The sequence below is a fragment of the Balaenoptera ricei genome, chromosome 9 (assembly GCF_028023285.1).
Source record: "Balaenoptera ricei isolate mBalRic1 chromosome 9, mBalRic1.hap2, whole genome shotgun sequence".
NCBI lineage: Eukaryota > Metazoa > Chordata > Mammalia > Artiodactyla > Balaenopteridae > Balaenoptera > Balaenoptera ricei.
In genome coordinates, this window is record NC_082647.1 from 49,322,442 (window position 1) to 49,345,624 (window position 23,183).

The window sequence follows — 23,183 nt, forward strand, 5'->3', positions numbered from 1 at the left end:
TATTACTCAGCCATAAAAAGAGTGAAATAATGCCATTTGCAGCTACATGGACCTAGAGATTATCACGCTAAGCGAAGTAAGTCAGAAAGAGAAAGACAAATACCATATGATACCACTTACATGTGGAATCTAAAATAATGACACAAATGAACTTATCTACGAAACAGAAACAAACTCACAGAGAGCAGACTTGTCGTTGCTGAGGGGGGCCGGGGGGAGGGGGGTGGATTGGGAGTTTGGGATTAGCAGATGCAAACTATTACATATAGAATGGATAAACAACAAGGACCTATTGTACAGCACAGGGAACTATATTCAATGTCCTGTAATAAACCATAATGGAAAAGAATACCAAAAAAAGTTACTTTTCTCCATATCCAAAACTTAAAACAAACCAAAGACCTAAATTAGAAGCTAGAGCTACCTTAGATAAAGCAATGGTTTCTGAGATACGACAACAAGAGTACAAGCAAAAAAAGGATACGTAAATTTGACTTCATCAAAATTTAAAACTTTTGTGCTGCAAAGGATACCACCAAAAGAATATAAAGACAATCCACAGATGGGAGAAAATATTTGCAAATCATTTATCTGGCAAGGGACAAATAATCCTATATAAAAATGGCCAAAGGACTTGAATAGACATTTTCCCAAAGAACATATACAAATGGTCAACCAGCACATTAAAGATGCTCAATATTATTAGCCATCAGGGAAATGCAAATCAAAATCATGATGATATGCCACTTCTCATCTACTAGGATGGGCTATCATCAAAACAACAGACAACAAGTGTGGGTAAAGATGATGTAGATAAACTGGAACTCTTACACTTACACACTGCCAATGGAAAAGGAATCAGGCAATTCTTCAAAAGGTTAAACATAGAGTTACCCTATGACCCAGCAATTCAACTCCTAGGTATATAACCAAACTGAAAAAGGTATTCAAACAAAAACTTGTACATAAGTTCACAGCAGCACTATTCACAAGAGCCAACTGTTAATCAACAGAGGAATGGATAAACAAAATGTGGTATATCCATACAACACACTATTCAGCATTTAATACAAAGGAATGCAGTACATTTTTCATGCTAAATATGTATGCATGCTAAAACATGGATGGATCTTGAAAACATTATGCTAAGTGAAAGAAGCCAGTCACAAAAGACCTCATATTAGAAGATTTGACTCACATAAATGTCCAGAATAAGCAGCTCTACAGAGACAAAGTAACTGCTAAAGGGTACAGGGCTTCTTTTTGTGGTGAGGAAAATGTCCTAAAATTGAATGTGGTGATAGCTGCACAATTCTCTGAATATACTAAAAACCACTGAATTGTATACTTTAAATGGTAATTGTATGGTATGTGAATTATATCTCAATAAAGCTGTTACCAAAAATTACTTTTCTAAGATGATCTGAACATTAGTAGGCAGAAAATAAAAATAATTAAAATCATTTCTTTAGCTAAAATCGTTAGTCACAAATATTTAAATAGACCCTACTGTATATGAAAGGCATTGTACTATATAGTATAGAGAAGGTAAAATTCAGCATTAAGAGATGCCAACCAGGGACTTCCCTGGTGGTCCAGTGGGTAAGACTCCACACTCCCAATGCAGGGGGCCTGGGTTCGGTCTCTGGTCAGGGAGCTAGTTCCCACATGCATGCCGCAACTAAGAGTCCGCATGTCGCAACGAAGATCCCGCATGCCATGACTAAGACCAGGCGCAGCCTAAATAAATAAATATTTAAAAAAGAAAGGAAAAAAAAAAGAGATGCCAACCAGAGATATATAATCAGCTGGAAATAAGTGTGTATTAAAAAAACTAAAAATAGAACATATAGAATTCATGTAATCTTTTTTTTTTAAATTTATTTTATTTATTTTTGGCTGCGCTGGGTCTTCGTTGCTGTGCGCAGGCTTTCTCTAGTTGCGGTGAGCGGGGGCTACTCCTCATTGCAGTTCATGGGCTTCTCATTGCGGTGGCTTCTCTTGTTGCGGAGCACGGGCTCTAGGCCCGCAGGCTTCAGTAGTTGTGGCTTGCGGGCTCTAGAGCACAGGCTCAGTAGTTGTGGTGCACAGGCTTAGTTGCTCTGTGGCATGCAGGATCTTCCAGGACCAGGGCTTGAACCCACGTCCCCTGCATTGGCAGGTGTATTCTAAACCACTGCGCCACCAGGGAAGCCCCTCATGTAATCCTTTTGATGAAGTCTAATTTATCTATTTTTTCCTTTGTTGCTTGTGCTTTTGGTGTCATATCTAAGAAACCATTGTCTAACATCACAAAGACCTACCTCTATGTTTTCTTTTGAATTTTATACTTTAGCTCTTATATTTAGGTTCAATTTGAGTTAATTTTTGTATATGGTATGAGGTAGAAGTCCAATTACATTTTTTTTGCATATGGATATCCAAATGTCCCAGCATCATTTGTTGAAATGATTATTCTTTCCCCTTTGAAATGTCTTGGGGGACTTCCCTGGTGGTGCAGTGGTTAAGAATTGGCCTGCCAGGGGCTTCCCTGGCGCAGTGATTGAGAATCTGCCTGCCAATGCAGGGGACACGGGTTCGAGCCCTGGTCTGGGAAGATCCCACATGCCGCGGAGCAACTAGGCCCGTAAGCCACAATTGCTGAGCCTGCGCGTCTGGAGCCTGTGCTCCGCAACAAGAGAGGCCACGATAGTGAGAGGCCCGCGCACCGCGATTAAGAATGGCCCCCACTTGCCACAACTAGAGAAAGCCCTCGCACAGAAACGAAGACCCAACACAGCCAGCCAGCCAGCCAGCCAGCCAGCCATAAATGAATGAATGAATGAATGAATGAATTGGCCTGCCAATGCAGGGGACACGGATTCGATCCCTGGTCCAGGAAGATCCCACATGCCGCGGAGCAACTAAGCCCTTGCGCCACAACTACTGAGCCTGCGCTCTAGAGCCCGCATGCCACAACTACTGAAGCCCGTGCGCCTAGAGCCCGTGCTCTGCAACTAGAGAAGCCACCGCAATGAGAAGCCCGCGCACTGCAACGAAGAGTAGCCCCCGCTCACTGCAACCAGAGAAAGCCCACGCGCAGCAACAAAGACCCAACACAGCCAAAAATAAATTAATTAAAAAAAAAAAGTCTTGGCAGTCTTGATAAAAGTGAATTGACTGTAATTATATACTACTTTTGTAAACAGAAAACATATTGGTTATATTCAAAGTAAAATTTTAAAAATAAGACAACATATGAAAAATGGCAAAATTTAAGAAAGGCAAAAATTCCATGTGTCATGACAATGAGAAACAGGACTTGATTCTTTCAAGCAGTGATTCCCAACAATTTTGGAATCATAGCCCCTTTGAAAACCACAGATCCTTCTGAGAATAAAAACTAAAAAACTCATCAGAAAAAAATGTAAATACAAAAATTGTCAGTCTTCAATTGGGGGGTTCATAGTGAAGGATTCATGTGGAAAGCTGCAAACTACACATTAACAGAATGTGTGAACCTCAGTCTTTCAGAGATAGAGGAGAAAGGAAAGAAGTAAAGCTAGTCAGGTGGAAGGGAAACACTATACAAAGGCATAAAAACAACTGGAAAGTGGGATATGTGTTAAAGGAAGAGAAAGTAATCCAACCTTGCCTGATGGGCTTTAGGAAGTTTAGACCAGTGCAACTCAAACTTTATTAAGCACATGATCACCGAAAGACTTTGTTAAATGCAGTCTGATTCTCTGTAGGTCTGGAGTGGAGCCAGAGATTGCTTATTTCTAGCAAGCTCCCAGGAGATACCAACAGTGTTAGTCCAAAAATGATATTTTTGTGTAGCAAGAGTTTAGACCATGGTTCCCAAAACTGTGCAGGAGGCTACTGAGATGCTAAAGGTGCCATTAACTGAGAAAGTTTGGGAACCTCTGGTTTAGTCGTTTGGTAGGTTGATAGGTGGTAAAACCACAACTTCCATAGCCAAACTGATGAGGCTGTACGCTTACCAGCTGTATGACTTGAAGCAAGCCAGGTAGTCTGTCTCTGTTTCCTCCAATATAGTAACAGTTTCTACCTCATAGGACAGCTATGTAGAGTTAATATATTTAAAGTGTTAAGCATTAGCTGTCCAATAAAACTACAGAAATGTCTATTGCCATCACTATCATCATAATTACAACTATGAGGTGAAGGGGAGTGAGTCATAAAAGCCTTTTTTGATCTGACAGAAAGTTTTTGGTGCAGAAGGGAGGAGATATGGCAGGTATGACTGGAGGGGGCTGGAAGTGCAGCCGCTTCAACCCCAACTGAAAGGCACTGGGTCCCGGGCTGTTAAATACTTCCAGGGCAAAGAACCAGAGAAAAGGGACAGGTCGACTCAGAGCTGCTTTTTATACTTTAACTAAAACACTTCATTTGCAAGTGATTTTTGTTGCTGTAATGACAAGAATTTTTTTTTAAAAATATGGTCTGAATGTACATAAAAATTAGTTTCTGTCTAATGTGAAAAATCTTCTGATAGCAAAATACAATTACCCAAGGTGTGCCTATTAAGACCCCTTCCATCTCATTACCAAATCTAAGCATGTCAGCAAATGAGCACAAGACTCTAACACTGCTTCTCATGGGTTTGCAGGAGGGCAAAGCACACAGATCAGAAAGAACATTCTGCTAATTAAACTGAAGCAGATGACTACAGAAGAGAAGAGCTTGTCACATGTAACATCTGTGCCAAGAATGATCAGATTAAATATGCAAAATGTGAAGTAAAGGTGTGAAAAAGCAGTAAGATGATACTCTAGACTTCATATAGGCTACCAAAGTTCTGACAGTTTTCCTAATTATTCCCAGTAATGGATATAGGAGGCCAAAAGGCAGAAGAGAGAAATACATTTTTCTCCATTATGGGTGTTGAGCACTAGGGCTAAAATCATGCCTGTCTGAACACTGATCAGTTTCTGCAAAGGTTAATAGCAATTAAATGCAGCAAACTAGATTAAATGAGAGACAGGTCATGATACCGCTGTACTTGCAAAGAGCACGATAAAGCATTTCTTTTAAACACATCTTAATGCACAGAAAATCCGAAAAGAGCTGCTATGAGGAAAAGGATCTATTAAATGGTGACGAAATCTCTTAAATGAAATAAAAAGAATGCCATGCCATGTAAACTGATTCAATTATCAACAGTACTGTACTGCTGAGAGATTAAATACTAATCATGTCTACAAGAGTATTTCTCTGAAAAAGAAAACTATGATACACACACTTCTTTTCCTTGCTAAAGATAACGAAGAGTCCACTTTATAATTTAAAGTGGGATATAAATGCAAAACTGAAAAGATGCACACCAAAGCATAACGCTGTCATTAACACTTTGCTTCTTGCAACCTAGTACATCTACAATCAAAAGAATATAGTAAATAACTCTGTGATAATTAAGATTAAACTATCTGTGACTACAGTTAATACTGTATTGTATATTTGAAAGTTGCTAACAGAGTAGATCTTAAAAGTTCTCATCACAAGAAAAAAAAATTATAGCTGTATGATGATGGATGTTAACTAGACTTGTTATGATGATCATTTCGCAATATACACAAATACCGAATCATTATGTTCCACACCTGAAACATATGTTATATGTCAATTATAGCTCAATCTAAAAAAAATTTTTAAGATTAAACTATCTTATAACTACAATATTCTAAGGTCATTCTCTCCATAAATCCTAAAGTGTAAGTCTGAAGCATATTAATGGTTGATTTTTCAAATTTAAATACAAGCAGATTTTTCAAAAAATCAAGTAAGCAATCATGTGTACACACAAGCATATACATTCTCTCTTTCCACACACACATAACTCTCTACACAGGACAAAAAATAAAAGGGACAGGCTCAGAAAATAGAAATTCAATTTACTTTACTATCCTCAGGGTCTTCTAAACCATCAGGTCGACTTAGGTTTCGAGCAGGCTGGCTGCAGACAACATTATCTTCCAGTCCCCAAGAGGGTACTCTCACAGGTGGCCTTTGGATTTCATCTGGGTAAAAAGCACCATCTGCTCCATCTGAAATAAAAATTTTGGAAGGGTAGGGTAAAAGCTGGTACTAAAATTAGAATCTCTGTGTATAGCTATGATGAACAGAATATAAAGAACCACTTTAGTGTATCCAAAAAAATGTCTTTTTTTTAACCCAAATGATCTTTAAAAATAAGAACTATGTGCAATAAGCAAATAGACTCCTCATTCATGGTGTACTGCTTCTAGATGAAGCCAGTTAGTGTTAAACATTAAAACTGCTTATTATAAAACAAGATTTCTGTTAGAGTTGATCATACCAACAGTTCTCTAATCCCAGGAAGATACAAACAAACAAAAAAAACTCCACATTCAGCTAACCCCAACCAAAAATATTTTAATAACCTCTTGTTTCCTGTGTTGCATAAGGATTACCAAACTGCAGAACTGGTTGTGTATTTGGCACTGCAGGAACATGACCATTTTGCTCTGAGCTGGTGTTGAAACACTGTGAGATCTGCTGAGGACTCTGGGAATTCTGACCCTCCAATTTCCTTTCTGCTTGATTTTCTAGACTCCTTTTAAGTTCCTAAAATTAACAAAAACAAAGGTGAATAAGCAACCAAATATTTTTTAACAAGAAGAGCATTAAATATTTAGCCAAAATATAACAATAAAATGATTTCCCTATTATATTTAAAGTATAACAGTTGGAAAGGCTGGTTCTCAACTTCTCATAAATGTCCCTTCCACATCTAACAAAATCAGAAAGCAGGATAAAGCCCAATATATTTTCAAATTTATTTGTGCCAATAAAGTACCCTTTTTATTGCTAATTGAGAGGAAATTGCGAATCTCTTACAATTTAGCTATTAGTAAAAATCACAAGACAAAAAACAACTCAGACTGCTTCCCTAGTAAACTCTATTGAACATTTAAAAAAATACTAATCTTGTATAAACTCTTTCAAAAACTAGAGGAAAAAACACTGTCTCAGCTTACTTTACAAGACCAGTATTATCCTGATACCCAAACCAGTGACATCACAGGAACACGGCAGACCTCAACTGCAGACCCTCACGAATACTGATGTAAAAATCCTTAATTAAGAGATCAAATTCAATATTAGAAAAGAATACATTGGGACTTCCCTGGTGGAGCAGTGGTTAAGAATCTGCCTGCCAATGCAGGGGACATGAGTTCAATCCCTGGTCTGGGAAGATCCTACATGCGGCGAAGCAACTAAGCCCGTGCGCCACAACTACTGAGGCTGAGCTCTAGAGCCCATGCTCCACAACAAGAGAGGCCACCACAATGAGAAGCCCTCGCACCACAACAAAGAGTAGCCCCCGCTCGCTGCAACTAGAGAAAGCCCACATGCAGCAACGAAGACCCAACACAGCCAAAAATAAATAAATTTATTTAAAAAAAAAATCATGACCAAGTGGGTTTTATCACAAGAATGCAAATTTAGTTTAACATCCAAAAATCAATGTAATTCATCACATGTTCATAGACTAAAGGAAAAAAGCATACAATCATTTCAATAACTGCAAGAAGAAACATTTTATAAAATTCAACAGGCATCCATGATTTAAAAAAAAAAAAAAAGACATCTACAAAAACCTACAGTGAATCTTAATGGTGAAAAATTAAATGGTTCTACCTAAGATCAAACATTAAGGCAAAAATGTCTGTTCTAACTACTTCTATTCAACATTATACTGGAGTTTCTTTTTTTTTTAATATTTATTTATTTATTTGGCTGCACCGGGTCTTAGTTGCAGCACTCGGGATCTTCGATGCGGCATGCAGGATCTTTTAGTTGCTGCATGCGGGATTTAGTTTCCTGACCAGGGATCAAAGCCAGGCCCTGTGCATTGGGGAGCGCAGAGTCTGGACCATGAGGGAAGTCCCTATACTGGAGGTTCTAAACAGTGTTAAGATTAAGGCAAGATTACGATTAAGGCAGACAGACTGGAAGGGAAGAAGTAAAACCATCTTTACTCACAGATGATATGATCATAGAAGTGGAAAATCCTAATGAATACACTAGAACTAGGAGAATGAGTTAATTTAGCAAGCCTGCAGTATATAAGGTCAATATATAAAACCAACTGTACTGCTAATATATCAGCAAAACACAACTGAAAAATGAAATTTTTTAAAATTCTATTTATAGTAACATTCATAGATTAAAAATTAAATACTGAGGAATAAATTTAGCAAAAGATGTGCAAGGCCTATGAACTAAAAGCCACAAACATTACTGAGAGAAATTAAAGAGAGCCTCAGCAAATGGAGAAATATACCACATTCATGGACTGGAAAACTTATTTTTATGCTATTAATTCCCCCCAAATTGATCTACAGATTCAATGCGATCCCAATCGAAATTCCAGCAGGCTTTTGTATAAACTGACAAACTGATTCTAAAATGTACATGGAAACACAAAGGTCCTGGAATAGCCCATTTTTAAAAAGCAGAACAAACTTCAAGACTTACACAATCTGATTTCCAGACTTATTATAAAGCTATAATAATCAACTGAGTACAGTTTTAGCCTAAGGATAAACAGATTGGGGGTAGGCAAACTTTTCCATAAAGGGCCTGATGGTAGATATTTTCAGCTTTGTAAGACACAGTCTCTGTCACAACTTCTCAAATCTCTCTCTGCTATTGCAGCCATAGACAATACCTAAAAATGAATGGGCATGGCAATGCGCTTTAATAAATCCTTATTTACAAAAACAGGCCAGAAGCCAAATTTGGATGTAGGCCTTAGTATGCTGACCCCTAATATAAATCAATAAAACAGAAAAGAGATTCCAAAAATATACCCATACTCTTGTCAATTAATTTTCAACAAAGATGCAGAAGTAATACAATGGAGGAAAAATGTTCTTTTAAATATATGATGCTAAAAAACTGGATATCTGCATACAAATAAACAAATTTTGACTACATATCATTCCTTACACAAAAATTAACTTTAAGTAGATCATAAATCTAAACATAAGGCTGAAACTATAAAATATACTGGATTAAAAAATAGGAGAAAATCTCTGTAACCCTGGGTTAGGCAAAAATTTCAGATAGGACACATATAGCATGAACCATTAAGAAAAACATTGCTAAACTGGACTACTTCAGAATTAGAAGCTTTTGCTCTTCAAAAGACAGTATTTTTAAAAATGAAAAGGTGAACCACAAATTGGGAGAAAATATTTCCAAAATACATAACATAGAAATTGTATTTGGAATATATTTTTTTAAACTCTTAAATCCAAAAAAGATAACCCAATAAAAAATCAGGTAAAAGATCTGAACAGACACTTCACAGAAGAATATATATGAATGGCCCTTGTAGGCACATGAAAAGATGTTGAGCATCACCAGTCAGTCATCGGGGACTATCCGGAAAAAAACAAAAACACTAATCTTAAAAGATACATACACCCTAATGTTCATAGCCGCACTATTTAAAATAGCAGAGATATGCATGGAAGTAACCCAAGTGCCCATCAACAGACAACTGGATTAAGAAGATGGGTGTGTATGTGTGTGTGTGTGTGCACGCGCGCGTGCACTTGATTCAATAAGTCAAAGACAAATACTATATGTATGGTATCACTAATATGCGGAATCTAAAAAATAATATGAATGGCTGTATATACAAAAAAGAAACAGACTCACAAATATAGAAAACAAACTTGTGGTTACCAAAGGGGAGGGGAGAGGGACAAATTAGGGGTATGAGATTACAGATAAAAACTACTATATATAAAATAGATAAGCAACAAGGATTTACTGTGTAGCATAGGGAATTATACCCATTATCTTGTAATAACCTATAATGGAATATAATCTGCAAAAATACTAAATCACTATGCTCTACACCTGAAACTAACACAATATTGTAAATCAACTATACTTCAATTAAAAAAATTTTTTTTAAAGTTTAACATTAAAAAATAATAATTAAAGGGCTTCCCTGGTGGTGCAGTGGTTAAGAATCTGCCTGCCAATGCAGGGGACACGGGTTCGAGCCCTGGTCTGGGAAGATCCCACATGCCACGGAGCAACGAAGCCCGTGCGCCACAACTACTGAGCCTGCGCGTCTGGAGCCTGTGCTCCGCAGCAAGAGAGGCCACCATAGTGAGAGGCCTGTGCACCGCGATGAAGAGTGGCCCCCACTTGCCGCAGTTAAAGAAAGCCCTCGCACAGAAACAAAGACCCAACACGGCAAAAAATAAATAAATAACCATGCCCTATGACTAAAAAAAAAATAATAATAATAATAATAATAATTAAAAAAACACTAGTCGTCAGAGAAATTAAAACTAAAACCACAATGAGGTAACCCTACACACTCACTAGAATGACTAGAATTAAAAACTGACAATACCAAGGGCCAGTGACTGGAATGCTCAGACACTGCTGGTGGGAATGCGAAGTGTACAGCCTCTTTGGAAGACAATCTGGGTGTTTCTTAAAAACATACACTTACATACCATATAAGCCAGCAATTCCCTTCCTAGGTATCTACTCAAGAAAAATGAAAACACATGTCCACAAAAAAACTTGTAAGAGAATGTTCATAGCAGCATTACTCATAACAGCAAAACATGAGAAATAATTTGAATGCCCATCAGCTGGTAAAAGGATTAACGTCTATCAAGTAGTGAATAAATTCTGTATTACCACATTTATGTGAAATGCTAGAAAAAGTAAAACTATAGAGTAACAGAAAGTAGAACAGTGGTTGTCTGGGGCTGGGGGTAGCTGGAGGAACAGACTACATATGAGCGTGAGGGAATTATGTGCAGCAATGAAACATTCTATAGTTTGTAATGGTAGAGAACTATATGTATTTGACAAAATTCATCAAATTGCACTTAAAATGAGAGAATTTTATCATATGTAAATTGCACCAGGGACTTCCCTGGCAGTCCAGTGCTTAAGACTTCGCCTTCCAATGCCGGTGGGGTCCAGGTTCAATCTCCCTGGTTGGGGAGCTAAGATCCCACATGCCCCACAGCCAAAAAAACAAAACATAGAACAGAGCAATACTGTAACAAATTCGATAAAGACTTTAAAAATGGTCCACATCCAAAAAAAAAACTTTAAAAATAAAAATTAAAAATTAAAAAATTCAACCAAACATATTAACAAAGGATATAAGAATGAAAATTTTCATCTGTAAAGTAAAATTCAGCTGGTTTTGCTGATTGTCATCCCTTTGGAGTAGAGATGAGACTCTATGTTAACAAATTTTTACCTATAAAATGACCTTAAAATAGAGTAAGTGGCCTTCAAATGGAATAAGTCATTATCACTGAGAGCAAAACTGCTAAACATGAAAAATGCAAGCCAATTTAGGTTTGAAAAGAGAAATGGGAATTAAAAGTTCTTCCTAAGCACGTGAAAAGAGTACAGAAGGCATATGAAATATAACATATTGCAGGATTGGTAAGTGAATGATTTACTTAGAACACAGGATGCATGTTAAGAGCAGAAGAAATGCAGCTAAAAACAACAGGTTGAAGGGCAAATGTGCCAGATGCGTCATACAGTTTACTACAATGGGCCTAACAGTTCCTGAACAATAATAACACAGTGAAATGGTCCTTAGCAAGGTTAATCTAGCAAAACTATACTGGGCACAGCTGAAAGCAGAAACAAATAATCAGGGGCGCAGCATGACATGGTGGATTGGAATCAGACCAGAATTTGCTCATCAGCTCCAGCACAAATAACCCTGAGGAGCTTATCTTCTTCAGGCCTCAGAGGACTACTGAGAAATGAGGGGAGTGTTTAGAACACAGCAGGCCCTCAACGGATGTCCCCTCACCTCCAAGACTCAAAAACCCCTGACATACCACTATAGTAATTCAAGATGTTTAAGTGGAAATGTGAAGAGAGAAAAAGGGAGAGAGTAAATTTTTAAAATATTTCAAAGATGATTCAAGAAAAGCGAAAAAAGGGCATGAAAGCAGCAAAAGAGTTAAGAGATGATAAAATACTTCTACAAAAGTGTAAGCAAATCAATTTAAAGGAGTATGGTTAAGTTCTTCTGTAAGCAAACAATAAACTACTTAAATGGAGTCAAGGGTTTCATCAAAACATTTATGCATGCGCTGACAGAGCCAAGGAACTTCATAGAGAATTCCAACCTAATAAAGAGTTTCCTCTAGGTTCATACTCCACTCCTCTACCATCAAAGATAAAATAAATCCTCTGCAAATAGTATAAGGGTAAGAAAAGGAGGAGTAAGCAGCTTTGATTCCTCATGGGGGAAACTGAGGCAGGGTAAACAGAACACAGGAACATGGACAAAATAGTTATGATTAGGTTGTTTGGCAAATTAGAAGACTGAACTCTTGACTCAGAGAAGATTCTTAAATTTGTATTCACAATGCATGCTTCCCCCCGCCCCCCACAAAAGGATCCATGTTTAGAATTCAGGAGATCCATGAACTTAAATGGAAAAAAAAAAAAAAATTTATATCTTTTCACTAACTTCTAACTGAAATTTAGCATTTTCTTCAATTATGGATGTAGGCAAAAAAACATAGCAACAGTTGCAGTACCTTTAATTTTGTCACCCACAAAAATCACAGATATACTCAAGATACCTTCCATTAATCATTTATAAACATATACAAATATTACTCTTCTATTCTTAAAAAGGAAGCAGATCATCTGGAAATATGAAATGATGATTCAGAAAAATCACTAGTCAGGTACCTGATAACGTTAAACAACATTTTGAAAGTTTTACTTTAAAAAATTTTTTATTTTAATTTTTTCTCTGGTAATAGTTAATAAAGTACTTCCCACCATCATTTTTATCATTATTTGCCATTGTGGTTTTTGCTTTATTATTTTCTTTACTCTTCCCTTTTCATATTTCTAGTAAGGGACTTATACAGAATATCTGAAATAGTATGAAAATGATAAATAATTCTAAATAGTGGATTTGGAATGACATTAAAAAATAAGATACTTTAAGGTATATTAAGTTTCTAAATAAATTTAAATTGGTAGGGTTTTTAATCCTAAATTACTTCATACTATTAAAAGTTATTTTTAAAATAATTTTTTTATAATACTAGGGAGTTAGTTACTTAAAAACACTATAATGAGTTTTTATCCACATATATGTTCAATACTTATTGAGTATCTAATATGCAGCAGGCACTGCTCTCCAGGCACTAGAGATTTAGGAATAACCAAAACACACAACAATTCCTGCCCACATGAAGTCTGTATCTAGAGCAGGGCAGATGGACAAGAAACACAATAAGTAAAACACACATTCTGTTAGATGGTGATACATCCATTTTGTCATTTGCTCACTCAACTAATGCTTAATGATCACTTGGTTCATTCCAGGCACTGTCTGGATCTAGGTTTCGGTGCTGAACAAAAAGGACGTAATCCTAACTCTGCAGAGGATTGTGGCAGGAGTGAGGGTACTGAGAAACACTGGGGGAGAAGACAAACATGAAGCAAGCTGCTGAAATAGCAAACAGAAATTCTTATAAATACAGTCTTTAGAAGTAATATAAAACTATAGTGTCAGTAGCAGGGAAATCAAGAGTAACTCAAGAAGACAGGAAGTAGAAAGCAAACTGGCCTACTTCTATTGTATTCCTGGCAGGGCAGGGTATTAAATGACAACAAAACTGCTGATCCCACTACATTTCTTTTACCAAATATTTTTATAAGCAAATGCTATAAATTATGTTTGCCCCATTAACTTGTTTAGTCATTCAACAAATATTTAACTTCAAATATAAGGCACTGTACTAGAGGCTGCAAATACAGTGGTGAATAAAATAAACATGATCTCTGTTCTTCATGGACCTTATAATTAAGCAAAGGGAGTTGTTACAGAAATAAGCACAGAAATATTAACTACAAATTATGGTAAGTGCTATAAAATAAAAGTACAGCTCCCAGGTTTAAGTTTAATAAAGGTACCTAATTTAGACTGAGAGGTCAAAGAAGTCCTCTCTGAAAAAGAGAGATTTAATCTGAGACTTAAAGAATAAGTCAAGAGTGGTAGGAATAGTTAAATATTCAGAGGAAAATAATAGGAATTATGGGATATACTTGAAAAAATACCACTGGGGGAAGAGAGAAGGGAATTACGGTTGAACAGACAAAATAAGATGGCACTGGGACTTCCCTGGCGGTCCAGTGATTAAGACTTTGCCTTCCAATGCATGGGGTGTGGGTTCGATCCCTGGTCAGGGAGCTAAAATCCCACATGCCTCATGGCCAAAAAAAAAAAAAAAGAAAAAACCAAAACATAAAAACAGAAGCAATACTGTAACAAATTCAAAAAAAAAAAATACTTAAAAGAAAATTAAAATAAGATGCCACAAAGTAACATCTGTTGATTGCTCGATGAGAAGTACAACTGAGTTCGTTACATTATTCTCTTCTTACATATGTTTAAATTCTTCTGGGACTTCCCTGGAGGTCCAGTGGTTAAGACGCAGTGCTTCCACTGCAGGGGGCACAGGTCTGATCCCTGGCTGGGGAACTAAGATCCTGCATGCCGCGTGGCGCAGCCAAAAAAAATTCTTCTTTAAAAAAAAAAAGTTAACAAAGAATTGTAGGCAAGAATATTCCTAGCAAAGTACATGAACAAGGGCCCTGAAACAAGAAAGCAATTCATGAGTTGTAAGGCCCGAGTGACTACAACAGTTCTCAAAGTGTGGTCCCCAGACCAGTAGCGTCAGGAACTTGTCGAATGTGCAAATCTCAAGCCCCACCCCAGACCTACAAATCAGAAACTCTGGGAATGGAAGCCAGAAATCTGTATTTTAACAAATACATTGTAAAGCAACCATACTCCAATAAAAATTAATTTTAAAAAAAATGTGGTACCCTAACAAACTATATTAAATGAAATTATATGAATGTAATGTGAAAAAGGGCAATTTTCAAGATAATCTAGTCTGTGGCATTCTATATATATGATTGTATGTTGACCTTTCCCTGCAAAGGCACAAGCTCTGCTAACTTTTGTTTAGCTTGTAATAAGTCATGACTGTACTCTTATCATTACTTATAATGTTGTATTTATTTGCTCATATTTCCCCAAATACATGTTGTATATCGCCATTTAATCTTTAATATGACAAAAAGGCAAAATATTTAAATAAATTTGATAATTACCTAAAAAACAAACAAATAATACAGGTGGTTCTGATTCAAGGTCAAGATTGAGAACACTACTGAGAGAAATTCTACAATAGAGGAGAGTCAAACAAGAAACTGTGGCTTAAAATGGGACTAGAGAGAGAGGCCAGTCATATAAAATATTACATGCTACATTGAATTTTGGCAGGAATTCCTTGGTGGTCCAGTGGTTAGGACTCCGCGCTTTCACTGTTGCTTTCACTGCCAAGGGCACAGGTTCAATCTCTGGTTGGGGCACGAAGATCCCACAAGCCACACGGTGCAGCCAAAAAAGAATTTTGGCATTTATCCTAAATGCACTAATGCATGGGAGGCCCGTTAAGGAGCTTCAAGCAAGAAAGGATCAGCTTTACATTTTTAAAGGTTACCCTGCCTGTGGTTTGAATAACCTTTTACTTCAGTCAAACATAGAGGAGGACGGACTTCCCTGGTGGTCCAGTGGTTAAGAATCCACCTTCCAATGCAGGGGACGTGGGTTCGATCCCTGGTCAGGGAACTAAGATCCCACATGCCACGGGGCAACTAAGCCCGCATGCCTCAACAAAAGATTCCGCATGCTGTGACGAAGATCCCACACGCCGCAACTAAGACCTGATGCAGCCAAATAAATATTGGAAAAAAAAAAACATAGAGGAGGAGAGTGACCTCATGGAAGATGGCAGAGAAGAAATTATGGCCCTCACCCAACTATCTGCATGGAACTGAATCCTGACAACAAGTAGTGAGCTCAGAAGTAGATCTATACCCGTGAGATGACTGAGCCCCATCTGACACACTGACTGCAGTCTTGCAAGATGTCTAAAGAGGACCCAGCTAAGCCACACCTGGATTCCTGACTCATAGAAACTGTGAGATAACAAATACTGTTTTAAGCCACTACATTTTCAGGTAATTTGCTGTGCAGCATAATTAATACAGTCACCATATTGTTTTCTGTTTGTGATTTCAGCCATTTGTAACACAACAAAATGTACAAATGGTTATAATCATTTAGCACTATCTTTCACTGTTATATATGAAACTTCAAAATAACTATATAAAACATTCTATATATATAATTTTACATATAAATTATATATAAATTTTATATATGAAATATATATTTTTTATAAATGTAAAATATATAAAAATAAAGTATCTTGATTGCTTCTCTCTAGCATTAGCTATTAACTCCAAGCACAAAATACACTTAGAGCCAGGCTTCTTACCAAAAATGGTTAAGGTACATCCATATTTCAAAAAGTTGTCTTAAGCATTTGGAATATATATTTTGTCAACTTCTTGTCAAATCTGATTAGGTCATCATTGTTTTAACTTTGAAATACACTTGAGGAAAACTCATACTGGAAATAAAAAATCATTTTCTTACTCTTCATTTGTGCTCCTATTGTTTTAATTAGCTTTAATCCACTGTTTGTTTGCAGGGATCTTTTTAACCCACTTGTCATTTTGTGTTACCATACACTGAAGGGGGCGAGGGAGAGAGAACAAACACAAGTAACCTTTGAACGCGATATACTGACAACCTGGGGTGGGGGGTGGGGGGGAAGGACTTGCAAACAATCTTGAATTCAATTCTATTCTTAATAGGTTTCCTTCTTTTAGTGATACGGCTCTAGCAGTTCTGAAGGTGTGGGATATTGGAATTAGCAAGTAGATTCAATGTATTGACACTATTGGGCACAGGATTCTCACTGTGGAAAAAGTGTACAAATAGGAATTAATGAGGCAAGGGGAAATTCCCTGGTGGTCCAGTGGTTAGGGCTCCACGCTTCCACTGCTGGGGCCAGGGTTTGATCCCTGGTCAGGGAACTAAGATCCTGCAAGCCACGTGGCACGACCAAAAACAAACACACACACACCAACATCCTTACCCTGATAATCTCTTTCTGTAGTTAGATAAAATTACTGTAATAATGTCTATTAAAAAATGCCTCTTTAAAAAAAAAAAAAAAAAAAAAGGAAAGGAAAGCAAGGAAGAACCAGTGCGGAATTGGACTAGAACTCATGATATCTAAAATACACACCTTTCCCAGCTCAGACACTGAAAGGATCTACAAGCAATGAGCACACCTAGGGCCTGTATTTTGGGTTCTAAATACCATTTCCCACTAATAAGCAACCAGAACTCCTTGGAGAAATAAGGACCAGAGCTTCTTCATTCTAAAAAAATGGCCAATTCCAAAGATGAGGGAATAAAGGTATGAGAATACCTTGCAGTGCTAGAAAAAAATTAAGTGCTCAAAAGACCAACAATATCCTTTTGATATTGAGGCAGATCAGGAACCAGCTTGAAGGTATTCCCACTGACCAAATCTCAGACTATGTGAACATCAAAAAAATTCTTAATCCATTGACTAAAAAGAGCTCATATTGATGACTACCAAGTAGGAAGATAAGATGATATGTATTAAGATTAGATTAGATAGACACACAGATGTACACAGACACCCAAATATAAATTAAAAATACAGTTGGCCCTCCATATCTGCCAATGCAGAGCCAGCCAATGCAGAACCCAGGGATACTCAGGGCCGATGGTACCACACCATTTTATATAAGGGACTTTAGCATCCTCCTATTTTGGCATCCTTGGAGGGGTCCTGGAACCAACCCTGAGGATACCAAGGGATGACTGTACGTACATACATAAATACACACTGTGATATAAAAAACATTTTTGGTCTTGTCCCCAGTTCCTGGCACAGATCTCCTAAAACTTCTGGAATTTCCTGAATGATAGGAGTGTCTTTTGTCATTCATAACAAGCCGCTTTAGACCCTACCTGAATTTATGGCTAACAAGGTGACTCCTAGGTTTACAAAATTCTAATTTTTTCTTAAAAGCTTGAATTTTATCATTGGCAACAAATACTATCAACTGGTTTTCCTTAAAGTAACAGGCTCACTTCCCTTCTTTTCAAGAAAATATCTGCCAAATACCCCAGTCTGAATAACCAAATTTTGTCTATTAGTCATTCTTAAAAATAGAAATGATATGCCATATAAAAAGAGGCTAGTTCAGCTTAGAACTCAATCACACAGTGCTTTACCTTTAAAGGTATTTAATGCCACTTTACTTCATTAGGCAAAAGTGTTTTCCGAGTACTTCCCATTTCATCACACAGAATATTAAAAACATCCCCCAGGGTCAAGCTTCAATAAAATTAATATTTTACTGTTTCGTCATCTTAAGTGAAACTGTTTTCTATTTTTTTTTTAAACTGTGAACGCATGGTTAGGATGAATACAGTAACTACTAGTGCAGTTTGGTGCCACTGCCTTGATTCAGTATTAATACACCAGCAGTTTTCCCACCACTGCTTTTATACCAACAGTGCAAATGTAACAGAGTAGGGAAAAAGCAAATACTGTAATATTACGAAAACTGTTTTATCTTTGTAGACCTCTGAAAGGGGATGGGGACCCCCAAAGGACCACAAACCATACTGTGAGAAATGTTGCACTACAGCATATTTTATATTATAAATGTATGCTCTGAATGTTAGGTTACGCTACAAATCATTAAACAACTTCTAAAATGTTTACTGTTACAAAAGAAAACCAGATAAATACATTAGGTATAATTTTAAACTTGTTTACTGTTCTCTTAAATTTGAACACTGTAAAATTGTTTGTTAAATACAAACTATGTAACAAAAATCAAACTAACTTTCAACACTTGAGCATTTTTCTAACAAAATATTTTTAAATATTATTTAACTAAAAACATTTTCCACCTAAGTGTCTTAACACCTGTTTGTCTTTTCTTTAGTCATTTAACTTTTTAAAAAAAATCACCCTCACATAACTGTAAAATGTGTGTCCCTTCATAAAGCTGTATTATCATTCAGTGTCACATGAAACTTTTTTTTAAGTACACTGGTTCAATACCTTCTCCCTGGAGAGGTTTTCCAAATATGAAGTTAGACCATTTATCTCTTTGTCCTTCTCTGCCAATTGAAGCTGAAGAGAGAAAGAAATTATCATTATTTTTCATCATCTACTCTCTCCTTACTCTTCAACAGTTAGTTTATACCATTCTATCAAAATAATTCCTATTACCATATCCATGTATTTTCCTTGTTCTTATTCTTTGACATCTCTGAATTACTTGTCATTATTGACTAACTTCCCTCACTCTTAAAGCTTCTCCCCTGGTTTATGTGAAACTGCACCAACACTGTCATCCTCTCATGCTCTTTTTTAAAAGTCTGCTTCTTCACCATTACAAATATAGGTATTCTCCAAAGTTTCTTCTTTGGCTTCTTCTCTCTACATTCTCTGTAAACTCCCTTTCTTCTATGCCTTCAACAATCATGCTCATATGAATAAATCACAAATATTAACTCATGTGCCACACTCTGTTTCCCAAGATCCAAATCTGCCTTTTTAATTGATGGGTAAACATGTTTTCACTGTTGTCCTTCTGCACTGTAAGGGTAAAATGTCCCAAACCTACTTTTCTACTTTTGTTAACTGATATTATTAATCTCAGAGCCCAGTGTGATTGAAGCTAGGAAACTATATTAAACACTCCTTCTCCTCTTCCTCTACTTCTCAACATTTTCAGTTTCCAAGTCTTTCATTTATTCAACAACTACCCATTATTTGCCTATTACAGCATAAGCAGTATGTATACAAATAAAACTATTCTTCAATGGTTTTTCCCTAAGGCTTTCCTTGATAGATTCAATGGTAGGTGATTGGGGAAGGTATCCAAGGAGATGGCCTTTATCAATTCATTCTAAGAATATTTGTACCTAATTTTCTTACCTTCAAAAACCCTTCCCACCTGTAAATCCTCTCAGTGCTACCAAATTATTTTCATAAAGACCCACTCTGGTTGGGTCCCTTTTCTCCTAGAAAATTCTTAACAGCAAATAGCACCCACATTCCAGTTTAACTCCCCCCAAATCTGGCTTCAACCTATCTTTCACATCTATCTACTCCATCACAGATATTAAAGTCCTATTACTCAAGACTGTCACAGCTCCCAGATTATGCTCTCTACTTCTGACCTCCAAACCTGTAATGCTTTTCCATCTGTTTAGAAAGATGTTTCTTTTTTTCCCAGCTCTGTTTATCCTCCCCTCCTGTTTGGTCTTTTCACAGGTCTAGTTTCTCTGTAATATCTAACTCCTAAATATTCCATTGGAAACAGCCCTAAAGTACTTAGACTTACAGCTTATGTAGAACTTCATCACATTTTGCCTTGTCTCATGGTGTTTGTGTCTAAGCAGCACAAAATAAGGGGAAAGGCACTAAACAAAAAGCCAAGCACCGTTACCAGTTGTACAACCTTAAATATGCTGTTTAATCTCGATGCTAATTTTTATCATTAATGAAATAAAAATACTACTTAGCTTCCCAAGGGTTTGAAAGATGATTACCTAGGTTGTGAATGTGAAAGAGTTTTGAATATCAAGATTACACTTCTAGCACTCCTTACTAGATTATAAACTCCTTAAGCATAGCATTGTGCCTTAGTTATATGATCACCCACATAATAGCTAACATAGTGCTTTATATTTAATAGGCTTCAATAAATATTTACTAAATCATTTTTCCTAATCAATCTGCAAAAATAAACTTTCATATAAATTCAGTATTCATACTTTTTAATAATAACAGAAGTTCCCAGGCAATAAAAACAATATTCACAGTGATCCCAGGAACAACAATAACCTCATGAAATAAGTTTCAAAATTTCATTCTGACAGCAGATGAAAGTAAAAAAGGATCAAGCAGTTAAATTACCTTAGCCTGTACCAACCCAAACAAAGTAATTCTTGGTGCCTTTAAGAATGTTATATTTTAAAATTAGATTATAGGTACAATTAGCTATGACAGAGCAAATTTAAATCATTTAGAACTTCCAGGCCTTTAGTCACACACACAAAAAAATGCCAATTATACACAGATGCACATACCTTAAAATACTTAAGATTACATTTTATTACTTAGAGGGAAAATGTCTTTCCACTTATTAATTAGCTAGACAGCCTACTAATTTTTTTCTCCAACATTTTTACAAATATCATTTACCATTCAGGCTTGTTTGTTGCCTAGTGTTAAACTGGCAAAAATAATCTTCATTAATTAAGACTGTATTGTTTACTCTGCAGTATCTCATTTAGGATCACAAGTAACACATTTTGGTGATAAATTTAAAAACCTTTACATAAATTTTTTAAATTACTGATCCTATCTTATCACACTCCCCAAAAAAACCACCAAGGCCCTAGAATAATTTTACAAACACATTCACAATTAAGTGAAAAAGGAATATGAAATGATCACTTTCATCTTAAAAACTAAGCATGATTTAAAGATATAATTTCAATAGCCATCTGAATCCGCAAAATGAAAGCCACAATGGCAATGCATATGGGTATCTATTTTCTCAGTTCATAGTTAATGAACTGTATTCAACATAACTAAATACATAGTACATTTTTATCTATACACGAAAATACTATCCCAATTACCCATGTTGAAACTTTACGTTAGATTGACCAAATTATAGATAGCACATTTCAAAAGTATCAGGTACTATGCCTCAAGTTATACGAATAGTAAACCTACTTTGTAATTCTCTTCTACTTCAGCTAGTTCTAGTTTCACATTTTCAGCAATTTCTACTTGTTCTTTCCATTTCAGCTCCATTTTTGCAAGTTCATCAGCATATTTATTGCATTTTGTTTTCTCATCCTAAATGAAATTAGTATAATTACCAAAAGATTTTAAATCCATATACAGCTAATATCTATACAAACATACTTGTGCTGAATGTTTATTATAACACTGTTGTAAAGGTATAAAAATTGAAATAACCAAAATGTCTGTCAGTGGAAGATTGGACAAATCATTTTATATCCATACAATGGAACAGAATATATTTATTGAAAAAGAACAAAGTGATCTAAAAATTGACAAGGAAAAATGGCAAGATACATTAATTGAAAATATCAAGTTGCAAAAACAGAATATATAGTATAATCCCATTTCTGCTTTAAAAGTTGTTTAACACAATTTTATATGATGTCTATGTAGTATATGTAGAAAAAATAAACCAAATTTATTTATTTTTTTTGGCCACATCACACAGCTAGTGGGATCTTAGTTCCCTGACCAGGGAATGAACCCAGGCCCTCGGCAGTGAAAGCTCGAAGTCCTAACCACTGGACTACCAGGGAATTCCATAAACCAAAATATTAATAGCCCTTATATCTGGGGATCAGGATCATAATGGTACTTTTTACCACCTTTATTCTTTATTTCTGTAACATCATAAGATTTCACAATAAGCACACATTACTTTTGCAAAGGACATAATAAAAATCACATATTTATAATGCTGTTGTTTCCATATATTAATAATTAAAACTCTGGGATTTCCTGATCAAGACAATCTTTAGATGGATTTCTTATACATTGCTCTTCTCTACAACCCAGAATGTTAAAAGAATGGAGTTTTAAAACATGACGAGGAACTTCCCCAGCAGTCCAGTGGTTAGGGCTCTGCGCTTCCACTGCAGGGGGCACAGGTTTGATCCCTGGTCAGGGAACTAAGATCCCACAAGCCATGCAACAAGACCAATAAAAAAAATTTTTTTAATTAAAAAAAAGAAAAGAAAAAATATATGCTATATGCTTTGAGCAATTCAATGGAGAAAAGTCCTTTCAACAAATAATGCTGGATCAATTAAATATCCTTACTATACACACCACACCTCACACCATAAACAAAAATAAACTTAAAAATGGTTAACAGGCCTAAAAGAACGTAAGACTACAAAACTTCTAGAAAACAAGAGAAAATCATTACAAGTTGGAGTAGTAACTATTTTCTTAGAACATACAAAGAACACATAAACAATAAATTGATAATCTGTACTTCAGCAAAACTAAAACTTTTTCTAAAAACACCATTAAGGAAATAAAAAGGCAAGCCACAGACTG

The 23,183-nt window shown here is 36.1% G+C and overlaps 1 protein-coding gene across 2 annotated transcripts in view; it reads right to left on the reverse strand.

The window, feature by feature from the left end:
* TAX1BP1 (Tax1 binding protein 1) overlaps window positions 1–23,183 on the reverse strand; it is an 87,182-nt gene that overhangs the window by 7,093 nt on the left and 56,906 nt on the right. For both annotated transcript variants that reach the window (XM_059933713.1, XM_059933712.1), the window contains exons 13-16: window positions 21,807–21,932; window positions 19,113–19,184; window positions 6,405–6,588; window positions 5,899–6,047 (exon numbers count right to left, since the gene is read on the reverse strand). In XM_059933713.1, the coding sequence (XP_059789696.1) occupies window positions 5,899–6,047; window positions 6,405–6,588; window positions 19,113–19,184; window positions 21,807–21,932 (531 nt within the window). The remainder of the gene's footprint in view (window positions 1–5,898; window positions 6,048–6,404; window positions 6,589–19,112; window positions 19,185–21,806; window positions 21,933–23,183) is intronic.